We start from the raw sequence: 23,899 nt of genomic DNA on the forward strand, positions 1-23,899 counted from the left end.
TTAATATATTAATATTTTGTAAAACAAATCAATCTTCTCTCTTCTCTTTAAATCTTAATTTTAATATTTTAATTAAATTACAGCTCATGTGTCCATAAAATAATGTAATATACGCAATTATATATAATGATTTTTTAAAAGATTTTACTAATAAAGCTATATTTTGAAAATGACTAATCACAAGTATATTTCGGATAAATATTACCTTCGAGAGTTGGAATTGTACATTGCACCCGTGCATTGCCCGTGAATCCAACTGGACAGGAACACACTGGTTTGTGATTAACGGTCTGACAGATAGAATTGATACCGCATGCACTGATGCAGGGATCTCGGCACTTTTGCGAGAAGCAAGCCTTGTCACGCGGACAATCTGAATTAATAACGCACTCGGGATAGATGCAAATCGCGATGCCGTTTCTCACTCTACACTCGGCATTGTAATTGCAAGGCGATGGACTGCAGGGATTAGTTTCTGAAAAGAAGAGAACAAATGTGCGTGTGTTTTAGAACTACGGAAAGCCGTATTTAAAAATTTATGTATTAGAATTTTCTATATTTACCGATCTTCGTGTAGCATTCTTCGAAGGGATTGCCAATTAACGGAGACGGGCAGCTGCAAAGTGGACTGTGATTGATCGTCTTGCACACCGCTTTACTACCGCATACATTTTGAGAACAAGGATCTTTGCATTTATTCTGTATGCAAGCTTTGTCGCCTGGGCAATCCGAGCTAAGCACACACTCCGGATGACAACCAGTTATACTCGTCGGAACACCTTGCAATCCAGGTAGACATTTACAAATTGCTGTACTGCCGACTGTCTCGCAAACAGTATTCGGTCCGCACGGTGAAGGATAGCACGGATCCGTTTCCTTAGAATCTATAAACGCAAAGAAACAATTAATAACATTTGTAACGAAGAGAAAGAAAAGCTTGAGAGATATTTTGTCTAATTTTTCCCGTTTTGCAAAATTTGATTTTAAAATTTGATCAAAATAAATAAACAGATAAATATGGGATTTAACGAAATAATGAGAGAGATGGCGAAGTTACCTTCCATGGGAACTCGACAAAGCGTGAATGCATCTCCAATTGTTGGTAACGGGCAAGAACAAATAGGAACATGATTGGACACTGAGCAGATCGCACCAACACCACAAGTACCAGGGCAAGGATCTTGACATCTCGTTCTTATGCATGCTTGCGATTTCGGGCAGTCGGTGTTAACAAGGCATTCTGGCTGACATCCTTGATATGGATTGCCTCTGTAGTTCGGTACGCACTCACAAATGGCCGTGTCGAATCTTTCATGGCAATACGCGTTTATTCCGCATGGTGAGGGATTGCACGGTCTAGAAGATACCGGCGGTGCTGGAGTCGCTAAAATAATAGCAAAAAACATACAATTAAAATCTTGCAATTGCAATTATATTTCGATATTCTTGCATGCACACAATGTATATTATAATGTATTAGTTGTAATACAAATTAACGTGTGTTTAGAAATATATATAGCAATATTTTCATATAATACATATATAAAAATAATAAATATACACGTTTTATACATGCATCGTATGTGCCTTTTATACACGTAAAAAAAGTGCAGCACGTATATATAATATATATATTCAAAAAGACGTGTTGCGTATATTGAAGTATAAGTAATCGAGTATTTATAGAAAATGTTGCAAGAGAGAGATATGTGAAAGAAACTGACGTACAGTTCTTTTATAAATACATCGTTATATACAACATAATATTTACATTAGATGAAAAAAATCAGGATTTAGAGATCAAAATGCCGAGATAATATTTATCAGAGGTCGATATCCTAAGATAGCGGGGATTTTCTTACATATGATCTGGGAGCAAACTGTGAATGGGTCTCCAGTGTATGATTCGGGACAGGTGCATTGGGCTTGGTGCAAAGTAACTTGGCACAATGCATTGAATCCGCACAATCCAATGCACGGGTCGGTGCATTTCTGTCTAATGCATGCTCGATTGGTGGGACATTCGCTGTTTGCACGGCATTCGGGTTCACAATTGGGCGGAGATCCTACGTAGTTTTGTATACAGGAGCAGGAGGGTTTATTATCGACGGATACCACGCATTGCGAGTTCAATCCACATGGTGAGGGGTAACATGGGTCCCTGGGTTCTACATCCGATGTTGCTGGCAATGAAAGAAAGAAATTCATTATTTGTTTCAAAAAATCAGGGAAGAAACATCTGCGATAACACAAAGATGACTGAAGAAGACATCACAAAGATATCTAAATGACGCTTTCTTACAGATTAAAACGCCTTTTTTAAGATTTTTGCGACATCTTTTAGGCATCTCTGCATTATCTGGAAAACTCTTATTGAGGGGGAGTAGTTACTTACTTATAGGGAAACAATTGACGAACGGATCACCGGAATGCTGAGCGGGACACCTGCAAATGGGATTATGATTCCGCGTTACGCATAGTGCGTTCTGTCCGCAAGTATTTTCGCAAGGATTACGGCATCTTGTGTTCACGCAAGTCTTGCTCTGCTCACAATCGGTATTAACGAGACATTCGGGTCGGCAGCTCGGCGGGACTCCCAAGTAACCGAGTAGACAAGAGCAGGAAGCTTGATCGCCATATTCGCGACAAATGCTGTTAGGTCCGCAGGGGGAGGGTTCGCAGGGTTTGATACGCGCTATCGACACGTAAGATGGTTAAATTAGTTTCTTCTAATAACAGGGTTCTTTCTAAGGAGAAAACGAAAGATTAAGACACTCACTTTGTACACGTTTACAGAGCGTGAACGGGTCGCCTTCGTAATCCTGGATGCAACTACATGTGGCTACATGATTAACGACCGCGCATTCCGCATTCTGGCCACAAATTCCATTGCAGGGATTTATGCACTTATTATTTGCGCAAGCTTTATTGTGTGGACAGTCGGAATTTTGCACACACTCCGGTCGACACTCTAGATATGGATTGCCGCGATATTCGGATATACAATTGCAGATGCCATTACGGCACTCGGCATTGAGTCCACATGGTGACGGATTACACGGGTCTGTTGCTACTGGTGGAATATCTGTATCGGGAGACGCAAATATATAACAATAATTGTTTTCTATTATACAAATAATGACGCAAACAATATAATTTAATGAAAACTCTTACGCATGGGTGCCAGGTAACAATTGCGGAAGGGATCGCCCGTGTACCCGTCAGGACATGTGCAAGCTGGGATATGATTGATCACGGTACACAAGGCATTAACGCCACAGGATCCGGGACAGGGGTCTTGGCATTTCTCTCTGATACAAGCTTTATTGCCAGTGCAATCAGAATTAATAGAACATTCGGCACGGCAATAAGGTGGCGATCCGATGTAATTAGGCATGCACGTGCAAGACGGATAGCCTCCCCTGTCTTGACATGTGGAAAACGGACCGCAGGGCGATGGGACGCAAGGATTGACTTGTATCGATGGCGTAGGCGTCACTGAAAGAAGATAAAATAACACAAGACTTTCGCACACAAAACACGTTTTATCATCGCGACAGTTCCGGAAACTTACGGGGCATGTCGAAACACTTGACGAAGGGATCTCCGATCTGATCGGATCCACAGCTGCAAAACGGACTGTGAGACAAGACGTCGCATTTAGCGTTGACGCCGCACACACCGGGACACGGATCGACGCATTTCCGATTGATGCACGCACGATTCATGGGACATTCCGTACTAACAACACACTCTGCTTTGCAGGCGGGAGGAGTTCCTTGGTAAGTCGACAGGCACGAACAACTAGCTTTTCCATTTACATTAAGACATTGGCTGTTTGGACCGCATGGCGATGGGTTGCAAGGATCGTCTATCGGTGCCGGAGCTGTGCGAGATCAATCACGCAGTGTGATAATATCGTAAATAAAGGTAAAGGTAAATGTGATCGACATTATACACTTACGAGTATCTTGTATGGGTCCGCAGTATCTGAACGGATCTCCAGTGAATCTTGACCGACAACTGCACGTCGGTATATGATTGATAATTTCGCAAATTGCATTGACACCGCACGTTCCCGGGCACGGATCCTGACACTTGTTTCTTATGCAAGCTCGATTGGATGTACAATCGGAGTTGATTATGCACTCGGGTCTACAACCCTCGTATGGATTTCCGTAGAAATCGGGCAAACAAATGCAGGACACCGAATTGAAAACCTCGCGACACATTGCGTTTGCACCACACGGCGACGGTTGGCAAGGATTTAGCGGAACAAGCGGCGTATCAACTAAAATAGAGAGCCGTAAATTATTTTATCAATAATACCAAACACGATTATTATACATATCCAACATTTCCATCGAGGAATTTTATATGGATAAAGAATAATATCACACATAAAAATTATGAAATGCGCTTCCCACGATATTTGCTACATTTCTTCGAAACTTACTCGGTCGGGGATTACATTGGATGAATGGATCGCCGGTAAAATCATTGGCACAAATGCACATCGGGGTGTGACTAACGGTTCTACATTCCGCGTTCCTGCCGCACGATCCCGGACAAGGATCCCGGCATTTCTGATTAATGCAAGCCTGTTGACTGGGACATTCGCTGTTACTGATACATTCTGGTCTGCACCTAGGCGGAATTCCGATAAACTGGGGCAGGCACGAGCATGATGGGGCGTCATTAAGAACTTGGCATATCGCGTTCGAGCCGCAAGGTGAGGGTTGACAGGGATTTACCGGTGGCTTTGGTTCTTCCACTGCAATTTATACAAGAAATTACCGGTTCATTTCAATATTATGTAACGTAACGACATAAATCTCCTGGTTGCGTGAAATTCTTACATTGCGGTATGCATTGGACGAACGGATCTCCCGTGTACAGTGGCGGGCAGCTACATATAGGATTGTGATTAACGACAGTACATTGCGCGATTAATCCGCACGCGCCGAGACACGGATCGATGCACTTTTGATTACTGCAGGCTCTATTACGAGCGCAATCGGCGCTTATGAGACATTCCGGTCTGCAGGACGGCGGGACCCCTTTAAATCCGGCTATGCACGCACAAATTGCCTGACCGTTCGACACACGACAGTGACTGTTCGGACCGCATGGGGATGGATTGCACGGTTGATGTTCCACGATGATTGAATCTATTTAAAAACAATTATTGCATATTCGTGTTGGGAGATATTCACGAATCGACAGGCTAAAAAGCGGTGAGTTATAAAATATCGCACTCGCGTTTGGGGCATACGTACCTTGAAGAGCCGTGCATGAGATGAATGCATTACCGGTCATATTTCTCGGACAACCGCACATGGGCAAATGATTAATGACATTGCATTCCGCGTTAAAGCCGCATGTTCCGACGCACGGATCGCGACACTTGTGGAGTATGCATGCCTTGTCGCGGGAACAATCGGTATTAATGACGCATTCCGGTCGACAGCCGGCATACGGATTCCCGAAATATTCAGATATGCATGTGCAGACTCCATCGTTGCATCGAGCATTTTGACCGCATGGTGATGGGTTACATCGGTCTGGGGATGGTACTGCAATGCGTATATAAATTGGATTGCAGTGATTTGAAATGCTCACTAATTTGTCTACGGTAATAATGTCATGTAAAACAGAATTCTTACGAGATATCTGAGGCAAAATGTTGCAACCGACGAAGGGATCGCCGGTGTATCCTTCGGGACACACGCAAGACGGTGTATGATTGATCACCGAACAACGTGCCAAGAGGCCGCACGAGCCTGGACAAGGATCTCTACATTTTTCTCTAATGCAAGCTTTATCGGCAGAACAATCCGAATTTATCGAACACTCGGGTCGACAGTTGGGTGAAACACCGATGTAATTCTGCATGCAACTGCATGCCGGTGCATCACCAATAGTTCTACATAGGGAGTTGGGTCCACAAGGTGACGGCAAGCATGGATCCTTCGGGTATTGATCTTCTGGTTTTGGAACTATAGAAAAGTACAGAGAATATATTGATATTTTTTTTTCGTCCAAAAATGCGCAAAAGTCAGATGCAATTAAAACTGAAATTGATCAAATTAATCTTTTTTCGTTAGCTGTTTCTAAATTTTATAAGAAAAAATATATATTGTATTCTGTGTAAAACATACTTGGCATTGCAAAACAGTAGATGAAGGGATCACCCGTGAAGGCGTTTGCGCATACACAAATTGGACTGTGATGTATGACCTTGCACTGAGCATCGCGGCCACAGGTACCGATACACGGATCTACACATTTCTGATTCACGCATGCTCGGTTCGATCCACATTCTGAATTTACTAAACACTCCGGTCTGCAATTCGGCGGAGTTCCGATAAATTCTCGCAAACAGGAGCAGACAGCTTGATCATTATTAATGGTGCATTGACTATTGGGGCCGCAAGGGGAAGGTTTGCACGGATCACGCTTTTCATCAGAAACTATAATAACATAATGTTACGTTTAAAGTATCAATCACATTATATGCTCTATAATACTGCGCGTTTTTACTTACTGTCGAGAGCCTGATAAACGCAATTTATATACGGATTGCCAGTGTAGCCTGGAATGCAAGTGCAGACAGGGATATTGTTGACAACTTGGCAATTGGTATTGACACCGCACGAACCGGGACATGGATTCTGACATTTAGATCCGATGCAAGCTAAATGCGCGGGACAATCCGAAGAAATGGTACATTCGGGACGACATCCTTGATAAGGATTTCCAACGTATTCAGGCAAGCATGTACAAGAACCAACGCCGTTTTGTTCTCTACATACGGCGTTTGTTCCACAAGGGGATGGTTGGCAAGGCTGATTCGGTGCCGATAGTATGCCTAAAAAAATATAACGCTTAATCCTATCCATAACAATCGATTTCTGGTTATAAACACATCCTCGCGCGCGCGCGCGCAAGTATAATGAAATTCTTTTGTTAATTAAAAAAACAAATCAAAATATAACAATAACAAGAATTCTATTATAATTTGAGCAGCACTGTTTATAGAAAAAGGATACTTAAAAAAAAAATCAAAGCTACAAATTACTTACTGGGCATGATTGCGCATTGAACAAATGGATCGCCTGTATAACCGGCAGGACACGTACAAATCGGCACGTGATTAACGACATAGCAAGTGGCTAAGGAATGACAAGATCCAGGGCATGGATTTCTGCATTTGCGATTGATACATGCCATTTTACTTGGACATTCGCTGTTACTAATGCATTCCGGCCTACAACTTGGTGGTATTCCAACGAACTCGGGCATGCAAACGCTTAATCCTATCCATAACAATCGATTTCTGGTTATAAACACATCCTCGCGCGCGCGCGCGCGCAAGTATAATGAAATTCTTGTTAATTAAAAAAACAAATCAAAATATAACAATAACAAGAATTCTATTATAATTTGAGCAGCACTGTTTATAGAAAAAGGATACTTAAAAAAAAAATCAAAGCTACAAATTACTTACTGGGCATGATTGCGCATTGAACAAATGGATCGCCTGTATAACCGGCAGGACACGTACAAATCGGCACGTGATTAACGACATAGCAAGTGGCTAAGGAATGACAAGATCCAGGGCATGGATTTCTGCATTTGCGATTGATACATGCCATTTTACTTGGACATTCGCTGTTACTAATGCATTCCGGCCTACAACTTGGTGGTATTCCAACGAACTCGGGCATGCAAGAGCATGACGGTGAGTCGTTGACGACTTGACACTGAGCATTAGGACCACAGGGCGAAGGTTGGCACGGATTTATCGGTTTTGGTACATCCTCCGCTTTAAGACAAAATACAGTTTGTTGCTACTGGTCTTTAACAAGAATGTGTGTATACATGAAAATTTTTTTAAAATAAAAAAAGAGAACCTACGTCTTGGTATGCAACGTACGAACGGATCACCGGTAAATACGGGAGGACAGCTGCAGATTGGATTGTGATTCAATACTTGGCAACGAGCGGAAATACCACACGCACCAAGACAAGGATTGCCGCATTTTGTATTGATGCAAGCTTCGTTTAACGCGCAATCAGTATTCACTACGCATTCGGGACGACAAGCGGGCGGATTTCCTATGAATCCGGATATACACGTACATACTGCTTGATTATTAAAACTCTGACATCGACTGTTCGGACCGCAGGGCGACGGATTACACGGATTCTCGATGACGGTGGGATCTGCAAGAGCGTTATTGCCGAAATTGTTGAAAGATATTTCTCGGCAGATTAAATCTTTTGCGACGGTATAAGATTTTCACAAAAAAATTAAGAGTCGATATTTATCTCCGGCATAAAAACATTCAATTATCGATGGATTTACCTTGAACAACCGGATAACACGCCGCAAATGCATTGCCAGACATTCCGTCCGGACAAGCGCACATCGGGGTGTGATTTATTACTGTGCACTTTGCATTTTGCCCGCAAACTCCTGTACATGGGTCAAAGCACTTGTTACGAACGCAGGCTTTGTCTAACGAGCAATCTGGGTTTTGCACGCATTCGGGTCGACATGCGGTATAAGGATCACCATAATGTTCGGGCAGACAGACACATGGACCGTCAAGACACATCGCATTGGCTCCGCATGGGGATGGATTACAAGGATCTTGTGGTACAGCTGCAAATATCATTACGCGTCTTGAACAAATATGCTCTCTTAAAGATAGAATGCTAAGCGCACGAAATATGATGTTGCAAGTTTTGTTTTAAAACATCTCATTAAAACATCTATTATTTTATAATCGATCACCGTCACGCAAGATAGAAATATTATAATATATTCTATCTCATCAAGATTTATTAGAATATTTATACAATTGACATAATTCGCGATTTATTTTTATCAATGCTTGATCATAGAAATGTATAAAAAAAATATGTTTCTATTTCTTCATTTTTCTCTTTTTGATTATACGGGTGATGTATTATAAAATAACGTCATAAGGATAAAAGCTTACGGGGAGGTTCTGGGAAGCAATTAGCAAACGCATCTCCGGTGTAACCCTTCGGACAAAGACAGACAGCCATGTGATTAACCACGAGACATTGCGCTCCGATACCGCAAGAACCTAGGCATGGATCTCGACATTTTTGTCTCAAGCATGCTCTATCGCTATTGCATTCAGAATCCACGGTACATTCTGGCCGACAGTTCGGAGGACTACCGATGTAATTTTCCAAGCATGTGCACGTCGGCACGTTTGCGTAGCCGCTCTCACGACAAGTGGCGAATGGACCACAGGGAGATGGAACGCACGGATTTTGTGGCGTCATAGGTGTATCATTGTCTATCTCTGTGAACGAATAATTTCTATTACATTTGTGCTCAAAAATCTGTGTTACGTTCTTTAATTAAAGCATCGCTTATTTTGAAGAACGCGCGACATTTTGTTCTGTTAAAAGAGAATCGAACACGAGAAAGAGGTTTGATTTTTAAAAAATTTTCTAAATCAAGTATTGTACGAGACGATGCTTTAAACTTTAAACAAGCAATTCGTATTTTATAGGTGTACTTACGCATTTGGAAGCACGTTATGAAAGGATCGCCAGAAAAACCTTGATTACAACTACAAATCGGACTATGATTTATCACTTCGCATCTTGCGTTGATGCCACAAATACCAGGACATGGATCAACACATTTACGATTTTTGCATGCACGGTTTACAGGACAATCGGAGCTAACAGTGCATTCCGCGCGACAATGTGGCGGGGATCCGACAAACGTATTTAAACAGGAGCATATTGCTTGACCGTTTAATTCATGACACTCACTGTTAAGTCCACAGGGAGAATTGCTGCACGGATTACGTTCTATTGCTAAAAAAAAGATTTTGTAAATTAGATTTTACATTACATGATATTTCCGATTTGATTGAATACCATAATTATAGAAAATTATTTTAAAAAATTATTGTGTAATTTATAAATAATTTACTTATTATTAATTATTTGTGCAATTTATCTTGTACAGATGCTATTGCATTATAATTATTTGTAAGATTATTATAAGATTAATTTTGAAAGTAAAATAATTTGATAAATTCTTCACAAACTAAAATTATCAGATTATATCAAACGGGAAATCTCCTGCGCGAATCTTTAAATCACTTACTCGTATCTTGTACAAGTCTGTTACAGGAAATAAACGGATTGCCGCTGTATCCAGGTTGGCATGTACATAATGGCACATGATTCACTACTTGACAAATTGCATTGTACCCACAAAAACCTGGACAAGGATTTTGACACTTCGATCCGATACATGCACGATCTGCGGTACAATCGGAATTTATTGTACACTCGGGACGACAGCCTTCGTATGGATTGCCTATATAATCCGATAGACATGTGCAAGAACCAACACCGTTTAATTCGCGACATATCGCATTAAAACCGCACGGTGACGGAATACAAGGTGTTGGTTTTACGGCATTTACGACATCGCCTATAAAAATTTCAAGTATATTCAGATATGCTCTTAAAACAACATTGATTGATGATTGCGGTAAATCAATATATTAAATATTTCAGAATCACCGGATACATTTTCAATCACAGATATTAAAAGGCAAACTTAAGAAAATAATAATTGTCACATAACAAAGTATAATTTTGGCACATCAAAAATTTTAAAAATATAAATAGCACACGTAATAAAATAACGATCAATTATGCGCATAAATATATAAATTATATAGAAATTACAATATATAGAAATGTAAATAATAGTATAAAAATAAATAATAGTATATATCTTCTTTCTCAATTAATTTTATTTTACCTTTTAATAAGAGAGAGTTTAAAGCAATTGCCATTTACTTAATGTTAATTAAAAGTTTGTTATGGAATATCTGTAATTGGAAGCGCATCCTGTGATTCTAAATCATCCTAGACATGAATACACGTCTTGCACTTACTTTGTTTGGGATTACATAGCACGAATGGATCTCCTTCGAATCCGGCAAGGCAAATGCACATAGGTGTATGACTTATCACTCGACAATCAGAATTAATACCGCAAGAGCCTGGACATGGATCGCGACATTTCTGATTGATACACGCCAAGTGCGTGGAACACTCGCTATTACTAATGCATTCTGGCCTACAGTTCGGCGGACTGCCGATGAATTCTGGCAAACAGGAACATGAATGTGCGTTGTTTATAACTTCGCATTTACTGTTAATTCCACACGGAGATGGAACGCAGGGATTAACCGGTAACGGTGATTCTATTGCTGTTGGAAAAATAAAGAATTCAATGTTTCCCTAAATATCATCCAATGTTTGGCGAGTACATTGTACTCCTTTAAGTTACTCACGTCTCGGGATGCACTGAGTGAAGGGATCACCGGTCAATTCGGAGGGACAAGAACAAATTGGATTGTGATTGACAACTATACATTGCGCTCTAATGCCGCATGTTCCGGGGCAGGGATTTATGCATTTCCGATTATTACAGGCCATGTTGGCGGGACAGTCAGAACTGATAATACACTCAGCTCGACAATTTGGTGGTGCGTCCAAATATCCAGGAAGACAAGAACAGACAGCTTGTTCCTTTACCTTTCGACACTGGCTGTTCGGTCCACACGGTGTCGGATTGCACGGATCTTTCGTTATCGATTCTATGTAAATATTAAGAAGAGGACGATTAAAAGAGAAAGAGAGAGAGATATATAACAATCCAATTACAAAGCTAATATCGATCATTCGAAACGATCGACATGTTTCAATATTGATCGCTCGAATGGATACCTTCTATCGGGGAGCACATTATAAAGGCGTTGCCGGACATTTTCGGCGCGCAAGTGCAGACTGGTATGTGATTTCCGACCGAGCACAAGGCATTGAGACCACAGATTCCAAGATCGCACGGATTTCGACACTTGTTCTTAATGCAAGCTCTGTCACTTGGACAATTGGAATTCAGAATACATTCTGGACGACATCCAAAGTATGGATCTTTTTGATACTCGGGAAGGCAAGAACACACGCCGTTAAAGCATTGCGTATTTGGGCCACAATTTAAGCACGGATCCGTTGGTGCGAGTGTTGTATCTAAGGAACATGAATTTTAGTATTCAATTTGCGATCAAGTGATTTTAAATGTGTGAGATATTTTTTAAATTATCAAACTTGTTTATTTTTATAATACGTGTGTCGATAGCCTAAATATTTTATAACAGATTAAATCTTACCTTCCTCGGGAATTCGTCTACACATTACGAATGGATCCCCGGTAAATCCAGTGAGACAAGAACATACGGGTGTGTGATGATAAACGTTACAAGTTGCTTCTACACCGCATACTCCATCGCAAGGATTTCGACACTTTCTCTGTATACATGCCTGATTAGTCGGGCATTCTGAATTAATTGTACATTCAGGCCTGCAATTGGGTGGTGTTCCTATATATGTCGATAAACAAGCGCACGATGCTTGACCGTAAATGTCACGGCATTCCGAGAAAGGTCCGCAGGGTGAAAGTGCGCAAGGATTCACAAATGGACGAGGTTCTTCATCTTTAGCTATGAAGATAAAAATGTGTCTGTTACGATTTTTATTCGCAAGCTTTCTAGCACCTTCAATAAAATTTCAACGTGATTCTTCTGATTGGAACAATAAATAAGTGAAATTTAATTTAATAGAAGAGAAAAGAATTAATAATATTTATACTGAAAGACACATTATATATCTAAAATGCGTTTTATATCTTGAGATAAAAAACGCACAAAGCTAGAAAACATTTTTTGAGACAATATATTTAAGTCAGAATAAAAAAAAAAATTTTTTTCGATTTCTTAAAAATTGATTTAATGATAAATGATTCCTTACGTGGCATTTCAAAGCAGGCAATGAATGGATCGCCAGTAAAACTAGATGGGCACGAACATATGGGATTATGATTGACCGTTTCACATCTCGCATTAGAACCGCACAATCTAGAACCACGACAGGGATTGCTACATTTATTCGAGATGCATGCCAGATTGAAGGCGCATTCGGCGCTAACGGTACACTCGGGGCGACAATTTGGTGGGCTGCTCAAGAAGGTGGGTAAGCAAGTGCAGACGCTCGTACCACCCACCACGCGACACAAGCTATTAGGTCCACAAGGTGATGGTTCGCAGGGATTACTAACAGCATCGTCTCCTTCTAAAAATTTTATAATACATTTTTTGATCAAATAAATATTTCTCCTAACTGATAACAGAATTATGCAAGAAATGATGAATATATTCAATTTCACAGTATATCGCACCTATTTCTATCGGGTTGCAATATAAGAAAGCGTTGCCGGTATATCTGGGATAACAATTGCACACCGGCATGTGATTGATTACTTGGCATAATGCGTTGCGTCCGCACGATCCCGGACACGGATCTCTACATTTCGTATTTACACAAGCCAGATTGGCAGGACAATCCGAATTCAGGACGCATTCCGGTCTGCATCCTTCGTACGGGTTACCGATATAGTTCTGTAAGCATGTACACGAACCGGCACCGTTGAATTCCTTGCAGATTGCATTAGAGCCGCAAGGAGAGGGAGTACACGGATCAACCGTTGTAGGCGACAATGGTGTGGCTAAAAGATGACATCAATGAACATTGGAATTCGTAATGAAAAGAGAGAAATATGTCTCTATATAAATCACAGTAGGGTTGGGAAGTAACGCGTTGCTTGCAATATCGTTACAAATTTCGTCTGTGACGAAAAAAGTAATTTTGTTACCTTTTTCGATAAGCAGTAACGAATTCAAGAGTTACTTTTATCGTTTTTTTATCGTGCTTTTCGAACCTACGCAACATGATTTATAAATAAACATATATAGAGCATTACATTTTTTAAAAAAGTAATAGACAATTTCAAGATAAAATTTAACGACTTTTATTTTAAACTAAATCATGTAATTTTTATAAACTTTTGCATGTTATAAGCGAATTTGATTTGTAAATTAGCATATTACGTCAGAATTTTGAAATTGCATAAAATTAAAGGTGTAAAAAGATGATTTTAAATAAATTGAATTCTATTTAATAGGAGAGCTAAGAAAATACTCTTTTTTATTTACACTTACAAAATTTGGAGATCTTAAGAAAATAAAATCTTTTTGCATTTTTTTTTTAAATAAATGTTTTTATGAAGATATTAGTATTCTAAAAATTATTATCAAAATTATTATAAACTTTATATCGATAGCAATATCAAGATCGAAATTATATCACTTTATATGTTATATTGTTATATTTTAATATAAGCAAAATGTTTAACAAATATAAATGTTTTATATATAATTTAGTCTTGTAATAGCGTTAAAAGTAATGAAAATTGTAACAACTCGTTATTTTCTGAGTAATGGTAAACTACTTTTATAAAATAACTTTCCCAACCCTATACATCAGATATCAAAACCAGTATAATTTCGGCGATTTCAATCTGATTTCGATACTGTAGACACATAAAGATGATTTCTGTTTATTCGCAATAATTGATACAAGATATGTTTTCTTGCATCTACAAACATCGAAAGTTTGACGAGTCACCGAAATTATATCAGTTTTAATTCTGTTATATTGATAGATCGATAGGTCAATATATTTTGACATATTGATAAATCGATATATCAATCTAAATGGTACTTACGTTCTCTGAAGATGCATTGCGTGAATGGATCACCGGTGAAACCGTCCACGCAAGAACACATCGGGGTATGACTAACAACGTGACAATTTGCATTCGCACCGCAGGAACCAACGCACGGATTCTGACATTTTTGATTGATGCAAGCCAAATGATTAGCGCACTCGCTATTACTGACGCATTCCGCTCTGCAATTAGGCGGATTGCCGATGAATCCGGGTAAACATGTGCATTCAGATTTGTCATCGCGCGCTTGGCAGTGCGAATTCGGACCGCACGGATTTGGTGTACATGGCGAGGGAGGTAACGGTAGCTCTTGAGCTAAAAGTTGCAAAATTCGATTTACAAAAAGACAGAGAAAGAGAGCGAAAATTTTCTTGAAAATTCCACGGGATTACATTGACCGTAAACACTGATGTAATTTAAGCGTACTTACGTGCTTGATAACATCTAATAAAAGGATCACCCGTTTGAAGAGGTGGGCAAACGCAAATCGGATTGTGATTTATTACATGACACAAGGCATTTAATCCGCAACTTCCTGGACAAGGGTTTGTACACTTCTGATTGCTACAAGCCTCATTCTGCGGACAATCCGTGCTGACTATGCATTCAGGTCTGCAGGTCGGGGGACTACCTAGATATCCTCTTACACAAGAACAAACTGCCTGATTGTTTATAATGCGACATTCGCTGTTTGGTCCACAGGGCGAAGGAACGCATGGATTAGCGGGTGGCATATCTAATACATAAAGATATAGGCATTGAATCTTCGGGAATCATTCATAAAAGAATGTGCTTTGTATAATTTCGCAGCATCAAATCTGAAAGCGATTTTTATCGCTTTACAACGGGACCTTTATATACCTTGTAAAGGCATGCATTGGCTAAATGCATTGCCGGTCATATTTCCTGGACAATTACACATAGGAACGTGACCGATCACCGTGCATAATGCGTTAAGGGCGCAAGCTCCAGGGCACGGGTCCAGACATTTATTACGCATGCACGCTCTATCGCGAGGACAGTCGGCATTTAGGACGCATTCCGGACGACAACCTACATATGGATCTCCTCGGAACTCAGGTATACAATTACAAATACCGTTCGAGCATTCCGCGTTGGGACCGCAGGGTGAAGGAACGCAGGGGTCTTCGACTGGAGATGGAATCGCTGCAAAATATACAATCCATATATTGACAATACAAGGAATTAATCGAACTCGAATTGTGTTTCGAGCCAGTTTCAAAACACGTGGCATAATGGATGATTCGTGATAGCTTACGTGTCGCTACAATCTCGCAGAGAATAAACGTATTTCCTGTGTATCCTTCGGGGCATCTGCATGTGGGAATGTGATTAATGACTGAACATAGGGCATTGGTGCCGCACGAGCCGGGACATGGATCCACGCACTTCATGTTGATGCAGGCTTTATCGTTCGGGCACTCTGAGTGTATAATACACTCGGGTCGGCAATTAGGCGGCTGACCTATGTAATTTTCCAAGCAAGTACACGCGGGAGAACCACCGATACTTCTGCACTGAGAGAAACTACCGCACGGAGACGGCACGCATGGATCTTTTTCTATTATTGGTGGTGTTACAGCTGAAAGATATTCGGAATTATGATTGCTGATGATTGTCGTGTAACACACAAAGAACATATAATACAAATATATAATTGATTGGGTTAAGAAATGGGTTAAGAAATTCTTCATGCATTTAATATGTGGTCTTACGTGGAATTAATGTGCATATGGTGAACGGATCTCCGCTGTAACCGAGCATACACCTGCAGATAGGGCTGTGATTAACAATCACGCAATTGGTATTGAGTCCGCATGGGCTTGGACAGGGATTCACGCATTTGTAGTCCTTGCATGCTAACTGCGGCGGACATTCTGAGCTAGCAATACATTCGGGTCTACACGCAGGTGGAGTTCCAATGTACGTGGGCAGGCATGAACAAACTGCCTGTCCAGATATTTCTTTACATTTGCTGTTGGGTCCGCAGGGTGACGGGGCACAAACGTTCTCATTTGAGATTATTTCTGGGAAAAATTTTATGGATTAATGTAATATGCAAGTAAAAATAAATATATACATTTTCATACCAAATTAAAAAAAAATGTTTCTATAAGCAATTCTATTGATTTATATAATCACATTTTATAAGATTATCAGTAATTAATTGTGATTATAATAAAATATCGTATTCTTTTTATAAAATAAATTATGCATCAAGATTTTATCAATCACATAAGAATGTAGAGATATATAGAAGTATATAGAAGTAAAATGTACAATATTATCTTTTTGGAAACTATAATATAATATTGGAAGATTTAAATTTTGTATTTAAAAAATAGTATTTTAAAAAACTTAAGAAATTCTTTCATATTTCCAATTCTTTCTTTTTTTCACAAATACCGCAAATAAAGCTAAAACTTTATGTAAAATAAAAAATATTAATTAATTATGTCATGTAAAGAACATCTCCTCTCTTAATTTTAATACATATTAGATACGTAATAGAACTTGAAGACTAATAAAAAAGTTAAATTTTAAAGAAATCTATATCCATAGAAAGTTTTCGATAAACAAAATTAGAACTGTGTGAGACTGACACTTACTATCCACGAAACAAGAAACAAAGGGATCTCCAGTATATTCAGGGAGACATGTACACATTGGTTGATGATTAACAACCGAGCACTCAGCGTTTTGGCCGCACACGCCGGCGCAGGGATTGACGCACTTGTTTCTTACGCACATCAAATTGGATGAACAGTCGGGATTAATAACGCATTCGGGTCGACATGCTAAATACGGATTGCCAGCGTAATTAGAGATACACTGACAAATTGCGGTGTTGTCTCGCTCTCTACATATTGCGTTTGTGCCGCATTCGAAGTTTGCGCAGGGAGACGGTTCTGGTTTCAGTTCTGGTTCGTATGCTAAAACAACGCAAAAGGGTAGAAAGGATTAAACAAGGTTGCGCTAAAAAATATACGATCGACTAGTTTCCTGAAGATTTCTCTTACAAAGTATCACCGAGCAGCGCGTATATGGGTCACCGGTGAGACCATAGGAACAAATGCAATGAGGTATGTGTTGCACCACATGGCATTCCGCACTTTCTCCACATAGACCTGGGCAGGGATCTATGCATTTTTGCCGCACGCAACTCTGATGACCAGGACATTCGGGATTGGAGATGCATTCGGGTTGGCAATACGGAGGCGAACCTTTGTACTCGGGCAGGCACGAACAGGACGGCAGATCGTTAATGACTTGGCACTGAGCGTACGGACCGCAGGGCGAAGGTTGACACGGGTTTATTGCAGGCGCTACTGGTTCTAGAGTAACAATACGTTTCTGTTTTAGTAGGTGGCCGGGGCGTATTTATGCTTCGTATCAACCTATATTTACTTATGACATCGCATCTGACGAATGGATCGCCTGTGTAGCGTTCGGGACACGAGCAAACAGGATTATGGTTGATAACTACGCATCTTGCTTGAACGCCACATGTACCGGGGCAAGGATCTTTGCATTTCTGATTGGTGCAAGCTTCGTTTAGCCGACAATCGGAGCTGAGAGTACACTCAGGTCGACAGAGGGGTGGTGATCCAAGGAATTCAGGCGCACATGTGCAAACGGCCTGTCCATTAAATTCGCGACATATGCTGTTCGGGCCGCAGGGATTTGGACTGCACGGTCTTGTCACGAGCGGTACTACGCGAGAAAGTATCATTAGCTCGTATCCTCGAGCACATATATATATATAGAACGGATATTTTTTTCGTACCTTTTATTACATCGCAAGAGATGAACGCGTTTCCGGTGGTACCGGAGGGGCAACTGCACATTGGTGTGTGATTTATCACATTGCATAAACTGTTTTGTCCACAAGTACCTAGACAGGGATCTATGCATTTATTTCGTATGCACGCCCTGTCGATGGAACAATCCGCACTTAATACGCATTCTGGTCGACATCCAAAATATGGATCGCCGAAATATTCAGGTAAACAAGTACAAATGCCGTTGTCGCATCGAGCATTTGGCCCACAGGGTGATTTACTACATGGATCAGTTTGTTGGACTGGTATGTTGTCTATATCATAGCAAAATTGTCAATTTAAATTATGTGTGTCATAGTAAAAATAAATAAAAAATTTTCAATCAGTTCAGGAGAAAATTGCAGCGTAACTTACTGATTGGCATAAGTTGACAACCGATAAACGGATCGCCAGTATAACTTTCTATACATCTGCAGATTGGAATGTGATTGTGAACGATACAATCGGCATTCAGACCGCAAGAACCTGGACAGGGATCTTGGCATTTCTCGCGAATACAAGCCTGATTGCTCGGGCAGTCGGCAGGAATGATGCATTCAGGACGACAGTTTGGCGGTGCACCAATATAATTAATCATACAAGAACAAGATGGATAACCATTGACATTGCGACATTGCGAATTGGGTCCGCACGGAGAAGGTATGCAAGGGTCCGAGGGCAGACTTGGCAATGAAATGGCTAAAATTTAAAAAATCTCAAGATAAAACTATTAAAAAAGTTTTAAAGATAATATTTAATTATACAAGTATTTTTTAAGTAAAAATATAATTAATATTTTAATGTTTTAAAAAGATATTATCTCTTTTGCCACTTCATATAATCAAAACTTGAAATTAAAATGAAAAACAATATTTGCAAAGACAGAATTATATCTAAGAAATGGCACACTAAGATATTTTCCTAATATGAAAATATTATAAACTAGAATAAAAATTATAATCTGTAAAAAAATTTGGACCGCTTACGTGGTATGAATGTGCAGCGCGTGAATGGATCACCGCTGAATCCGGATTTACACATGCATATTGGACTATGGTTTACGACTCTACATGTCGTTTCCTGACCACACGAGTTTAGACAAGGATCGATGCACTTATTATTATCGCAGGCGCGATTTGTCGCGCACTCCGTGCTAACTGTACACTCGGGCCTACAACCGGGCGGTGCGCCGACATAATTTGCAAGGCAAGAGCAAACAGCTTGACCATTATTTGGTTTACATTGACTATATGGTCCACAAGGAGATGGTTGACAGGGATCAACGTTATCTGATACAGCCGCTGTAAGAAAATTAATATTAGCTGTAGATAATCGTTTCTAAGACGCGGCAAACGAACTTGCGTAATCTCTTACGGGCTTCGGCGATAAGATTGCAGTATATAAATGGATTTCCTGTAAATTGTTCGAAACAAGTGCAAGTCGGTGCATGATTAATCACATAACACTGCGCATTCTGACCGCACGTTCCTGGACACGGATCTTTGCATTTTAGACCGATGCACGCCTGATTAGATGGACAGTCAGAATTAAGTGTGCATTCAGGTCTGCATCCTTCATAGGGATTTCCCACATAATCTTGCGAACATGAGCAAGAACCGGCGTTTTGTAAAACTCTACATATTGCATTCGCACCACACGGAGATGGTGTGCACGGTGTGGCTATGCTAGGCTGTATATCAACTAAAATATGTGAAAGCAGAATAATGATTATAAATTTATCCGTATAAAACAGCTAATAAAGAATTATGATTTTCAATTTTTTAATAATTTAATATTAACAATCTTTTTTTCAAATAACTAAAAGTCTATGAATTAATGGAAAAAGTAAAGATATTTGATATTTTAAATATTATAGTTGAAAAAATTTATAATATCATGATTCATTAATTCTCTTACATTGTTCGGGAGAGCACTGCGTGAACGGATCACCGGTATAACCGGGTGTACACGCGCACATCGGCGTGTGGCTAACAACATTGCAAACGGCATTGATTCCGCATGCATTGACGCATGGATCGCGACATTTTTGATTGATGCAGGCCATTTTATTCGAGCATTCGCTATTGCTGATGCATTCGTACCGACAGTTCGGGGGTGATCCGATAAATTCTTGCAAGCACGAGCAAGACGGTTGATCATTGATCACTTGACATTGTGCGTTTGGTCCGCACGGTGATGGTTGACAGGGATTGAGCACGGGTAATGGATCCTCAGCTTTAAAGATAACGATTAATTAACTGATACCGTGCGACACTATATTGAAATATATTGATATTCGAAATAAGCAAACAAAATATAGATTGCGGAAAACAGTTTGAAAAGTTAATATTCTATAAAATATGTCTTTGAAGAATATCTCTTACGAAGTGGGAAGCAATTAATAAACGGATCCCCAGTCATCCCAGGACGACAGACACAAACGGGATTATGATTAATGACATTGCAAATTGTGTTGCGTCCGCAACTTCCTGGACAAGGGTCCCGACATTTTTGATTGGTACACGCTTCGTTCTTCGGACAATCTGAACTGATTACACATTCGGGCCTGCAAGTCGGAGGCGCTCCGACAAATCCGCTTATGCAACTACATACGGCCTGCATGTTATTTTGTATGCATTGACTGTTCGGACCGCATGGAGACGGATTACATGGATTGCTAATGGGGGATGCTACAAGACGATTAGAAAAGATTTTAATTAAAGTAAAAATTATAGAAGATAAAAATTTGATGTATTAAAAATATGAATATTTTAATAAAGATTTGATAAAAATGTTAAATATTTTGATATAGCAATTGCTTTCGAGAATTCTTTCAAAAAATACCTGGAACAGGAGAACACAAGACAAAAGCATTTCCAATCATTCCTGCGAGACAAGTACACATGGGAACATGATTGTATACATTGCACATGGCATTTTGGCCACAAACGCCTGGACAAGGATCCACGCATTTGTTTCGCATGCATGCCTGCGTGTTCGGGCAATCGTTATTTAATACGCATTGCGGGCGACAACCGCTATACGGATCTCCGAAATATTCTATTATGCAAGTGCAAATTCCTCCGTTACATTGCGTATTAGATCCGCAAGGCGAAGGTGTGCATGGATCCGGTTTAGACAACTGAATAGGAACTATAATAATGTCGCATGAGAAAAAGATCAAGTACGTTATCATATCTATATATAACAAAAAAAAAGTTAAAATTTTATGTTCGAAAAATAGAGAATCTTACATGAATTTATGGAACACTGGACGAAAGGATCGCCGGTATAATCGGGTAAACATGAACAAATCGGCACGTGATTCACGACGCTACATTCAGCCATTATGCCGCATAAACCTGGACAGGGGTCTCTACACTTTTGTCGCATGCAAGCCATATTAGCCGGACATTCTGCATTGATCGTGCATTCTGGTTTACAATTTGGAGGACTGCCTCTGTACGTTGGCAAACAAGAACACGATGGTATCCCTCCTATATCCCGACATTCAGAAAATGCGCCGCAAGGCGACGGTATACATGGATCTCTCACAACATCATTTACAATGGGCGGATTCACTGAAATTATGATAGTTTTAAAATTTAAATTAATTGTGTATTATATACACACACACACTTTGATATCTCGATACAGCATTCTTATAAATTGCAATCGAAGACAAAAGAAATTTCTTCTCATCATGCCAAAAGTTTGGTTTATCATCGACAAATATCATTATGCATGTATCAATTCGGGGAAAATTAATTAAATAGTTATATGTAAATAATTTTCACATAGTATTTAAAGGATAAATATTATATCGAGATCTGAGCGTGATTATTTAGGAAAAACGAATTCAGATTGTATCGATTGTAAAAAACAACATTAAACAAAAGTAAAAGTTCATACCAGGCATTTGGAAGCAAACGGTAAATGGATCCCCGGTATAGCCATTCTTGCAAGAGCAAATTGGATTATGTTTTATGACCCTGCAATTTGAATTTCTACCGCAAGAGCCAGGGCAGGGATCTTGGCATTTTTGATTTACGCAAGCAAGTGCAAGCGAACAATCCGAACTTGTCACGCATTCGGGACGACAGGCGGGTGGACTTCCGATGAAAATCGGGAGGCAAGAACAGACTGCTTGATTGTTATTAATACGACATTGGCTATTGGGCCCGCATGGCGATGGATTGCAAACATCCTTCGAAGTATCAACTAAAATGATAGACAGACATATGTATCTTTCAAAGCTTTTTTAAATTGCATTAAAAAAGGTCATCCAAAAAATAATACCTATTTATAAAAGTATGAGAATCTAATTTATACATATATGTTAAATACTTTATTTTTAACGAATTAAATTTACAAAAACAGAAAAGTAATTCAAAAATTATATTAAGATATATTATATAAACTTTGCTACTCAAGCAACATGTACGAAATAAAAAATTTGAACTGGATATAACAACAACGTAAAAAAAATTAAAATAAATGAAGCTTAAGATATCAATATTTAAAAAAGTATTTATACCAATATCACGAATTATATTGCAATAGTGGAAGGGATTGCCGCTGTAACCGGCAATACATGTGCAAGAGGGTTGATGATTGATAACTTGACATTCGGCAAATTGTCCACAAACACCAGGACATGGATCCTTGCATTTCGATTGTATACAAGCAAGAGTGGATATGCAATCTGTATCGACAACACATTCCGGTCGACATCCGTCGTAAGGATTGCCAATATAATCTTGTAAGCAAGAGCAAGATCCGACACCATGCTGTTCCTTACAAATGGCGTTAAAGCCACAAGGTGACGGTTTACAAGGCGACAATGAAAAAGTTGTGGCTGAAAATAGTATAAGAATATAAAGGAATATTTTGAATAAAATCAATCTTCAACGATAATTTTTTGATAAAAATTAGAAAAAGTAAGTTTACAACATGTCCGAAAGTCTCAATACTATGTTTTATGATTAATTAAAAATCGAAAATTAACTAGCAAATTTTTTCTTGAATATTATTTTACTTTTGGTTATTTTGCTTTCGGAAAAATTAAATTTTAAAGTCGATGCTTACGTGGCTTTATTGTACAGTAGGTAAATGGATCGCCGGTGAAGTCGCTAGGGCAAACGCACATGGGTGTGTGGCTCACCACACGACACTCGGCATTAGTTCCACATGAGCCTTCGCAAGGATCCCTACATTTTTTATTCATACATGCCAAATGTGAGGGACATTCATTGTTGCTAATGCACTCCGGTCTACAATAAGGTGGTGAACCTAGGAATTCAGGTAGGCACGAGCATGTGGGAGTATCGCCTATCGCTCGACACTCGGC

The 23,899-nt window shown here is 39.6% G+C and overlaps 1 protein-coding gene across 1 annotated transcript in view; it reads right to left on the minus strand.

The window, feature by feature from the left end:
* The window catches only part of LOC115238466, a 75,246-nt gene that overhangs the window by 10,844 nt on the left and 40,503 nt on the right, over positions 1 to 23,899 (minus strand). The window contains 46 exon segments of the mRNA XM_029812320.1: positions 206 to 475; positions 564 to 884; positions 1,058 to 1,384; positions 1,863 to 2,183; positions 2,396 to 2,695; positions 2,780 to 3,085; positions 3,175 to 3,498; positions 3,575 to 3,886; positions 3,965 to 4,291; positions 4,457 to 4,774; positions 4,860 to 5,171; positions 5,280 to 5,576; positions 5,667 to 5,999; positions 6,162 to 6,473; positions 6,548 to 6,871; positions 7,511 to 7,828; positions 7,921 to 8,229; positions 8,372 to 8,671; positions 9,012 to 9,347; positions 9,571 to 9,873; positions 10,169 to 10,501; positions 10,974 to 11,291; positions 11,376 to 11,681; positions 11,812 to 12,114; positions 12,255 to 12,584; positions 12,892 to 13,212; positions 13,319 to 13,645; positions 14,705 to 15,022; positions 15,138 to 15,443; positions 15,569 to 15,874; positions 15,987 to 16,310; positions 16,444 to 16,755; positions 17,338 to 17,661; positions 17,749 to 18,063; positions 18,137 to 18,442; positions 18,516 to 18,824; positions 18,925 to 19,248; positions 19,536 to 19,850; positions 19,924 to 20,250; positions 20,467 to 20,784; positions 20,934 to 21,239; positions 21,394 to 21,702; positions 21,804 to 22,130; positions 22,462 to 22,770; positions 23,087 to 23,407; positions 23,638 to 23,899. Of these exon segments, the coding sequence (XP_029668180.1) occupies positions 206 to 475; positions 564 to 884; positions 1,058 to 1,384; positions 1,863 to 2,183; positions 2,396 to 2,695; positions 2,780 to 3,085; positions 3,175 to 3,498; positions 3,575 to 3,886; positions 3,965 to 4,291; positions 4,457 to 4,774; positions 4,860 to 5,171; positions 5,280 to 5,576; positions 5,667 to 5,999; positions 6,162 to 6,473; positions 6,548 to 6,871; positions 7,511 to 7,828; positions 7,921 to 8,229; positions 8,372 to 8,671; positions 9,012 to 9,347; positions 9,571 to 9,873; positions 10,169 to 10,501; positions 10,974 to 11,291; positions 11,376 to 11,681; positions 11,812 to 12,114; positions 12,255 to 12,584; positions 12,892 to 13,212; positions 13,319 to 13,645; positions 14,705 to 15,022; positions 15,138 to 15,443; positions 15,569 to 15,874; positions 15,987 to 16,310; positions 16,444 to 16,755; positions 17,338 to 17,661; positions 17,749 to 18,063; positions 18,137 to 18,442; positions 18,516 to 18,824; positions 18,925 to 19,248; positions 19,536 to 19,850; positions 19,924 to 20,250; positions 20,467 to 20,784; positions 20,934 to 21,239; positions 21,394 to 21,702; positions 21,804 to 22,130; positions 22,462 to 22,770; positions 23,087 to 23,407; positions 23,638 to 23,899 (14,446 nt within the window).

Source organism: Formica exsecta, unplaced genomic scaffold, assembly GCF_003651465.1.
Source record: "Formica exsecta isolate Colony F162 unplaced genomic scaffold, ASM365146v1 scaffold34, whole genome shotgun sequence".
Classification (NCBI taxonomy): domain Eukaryota; kingdom Metazoa; phylum Arthropoda; class Insecta; order Hymenoptera; family Formicidae; genus Formica; species Formica exsecta.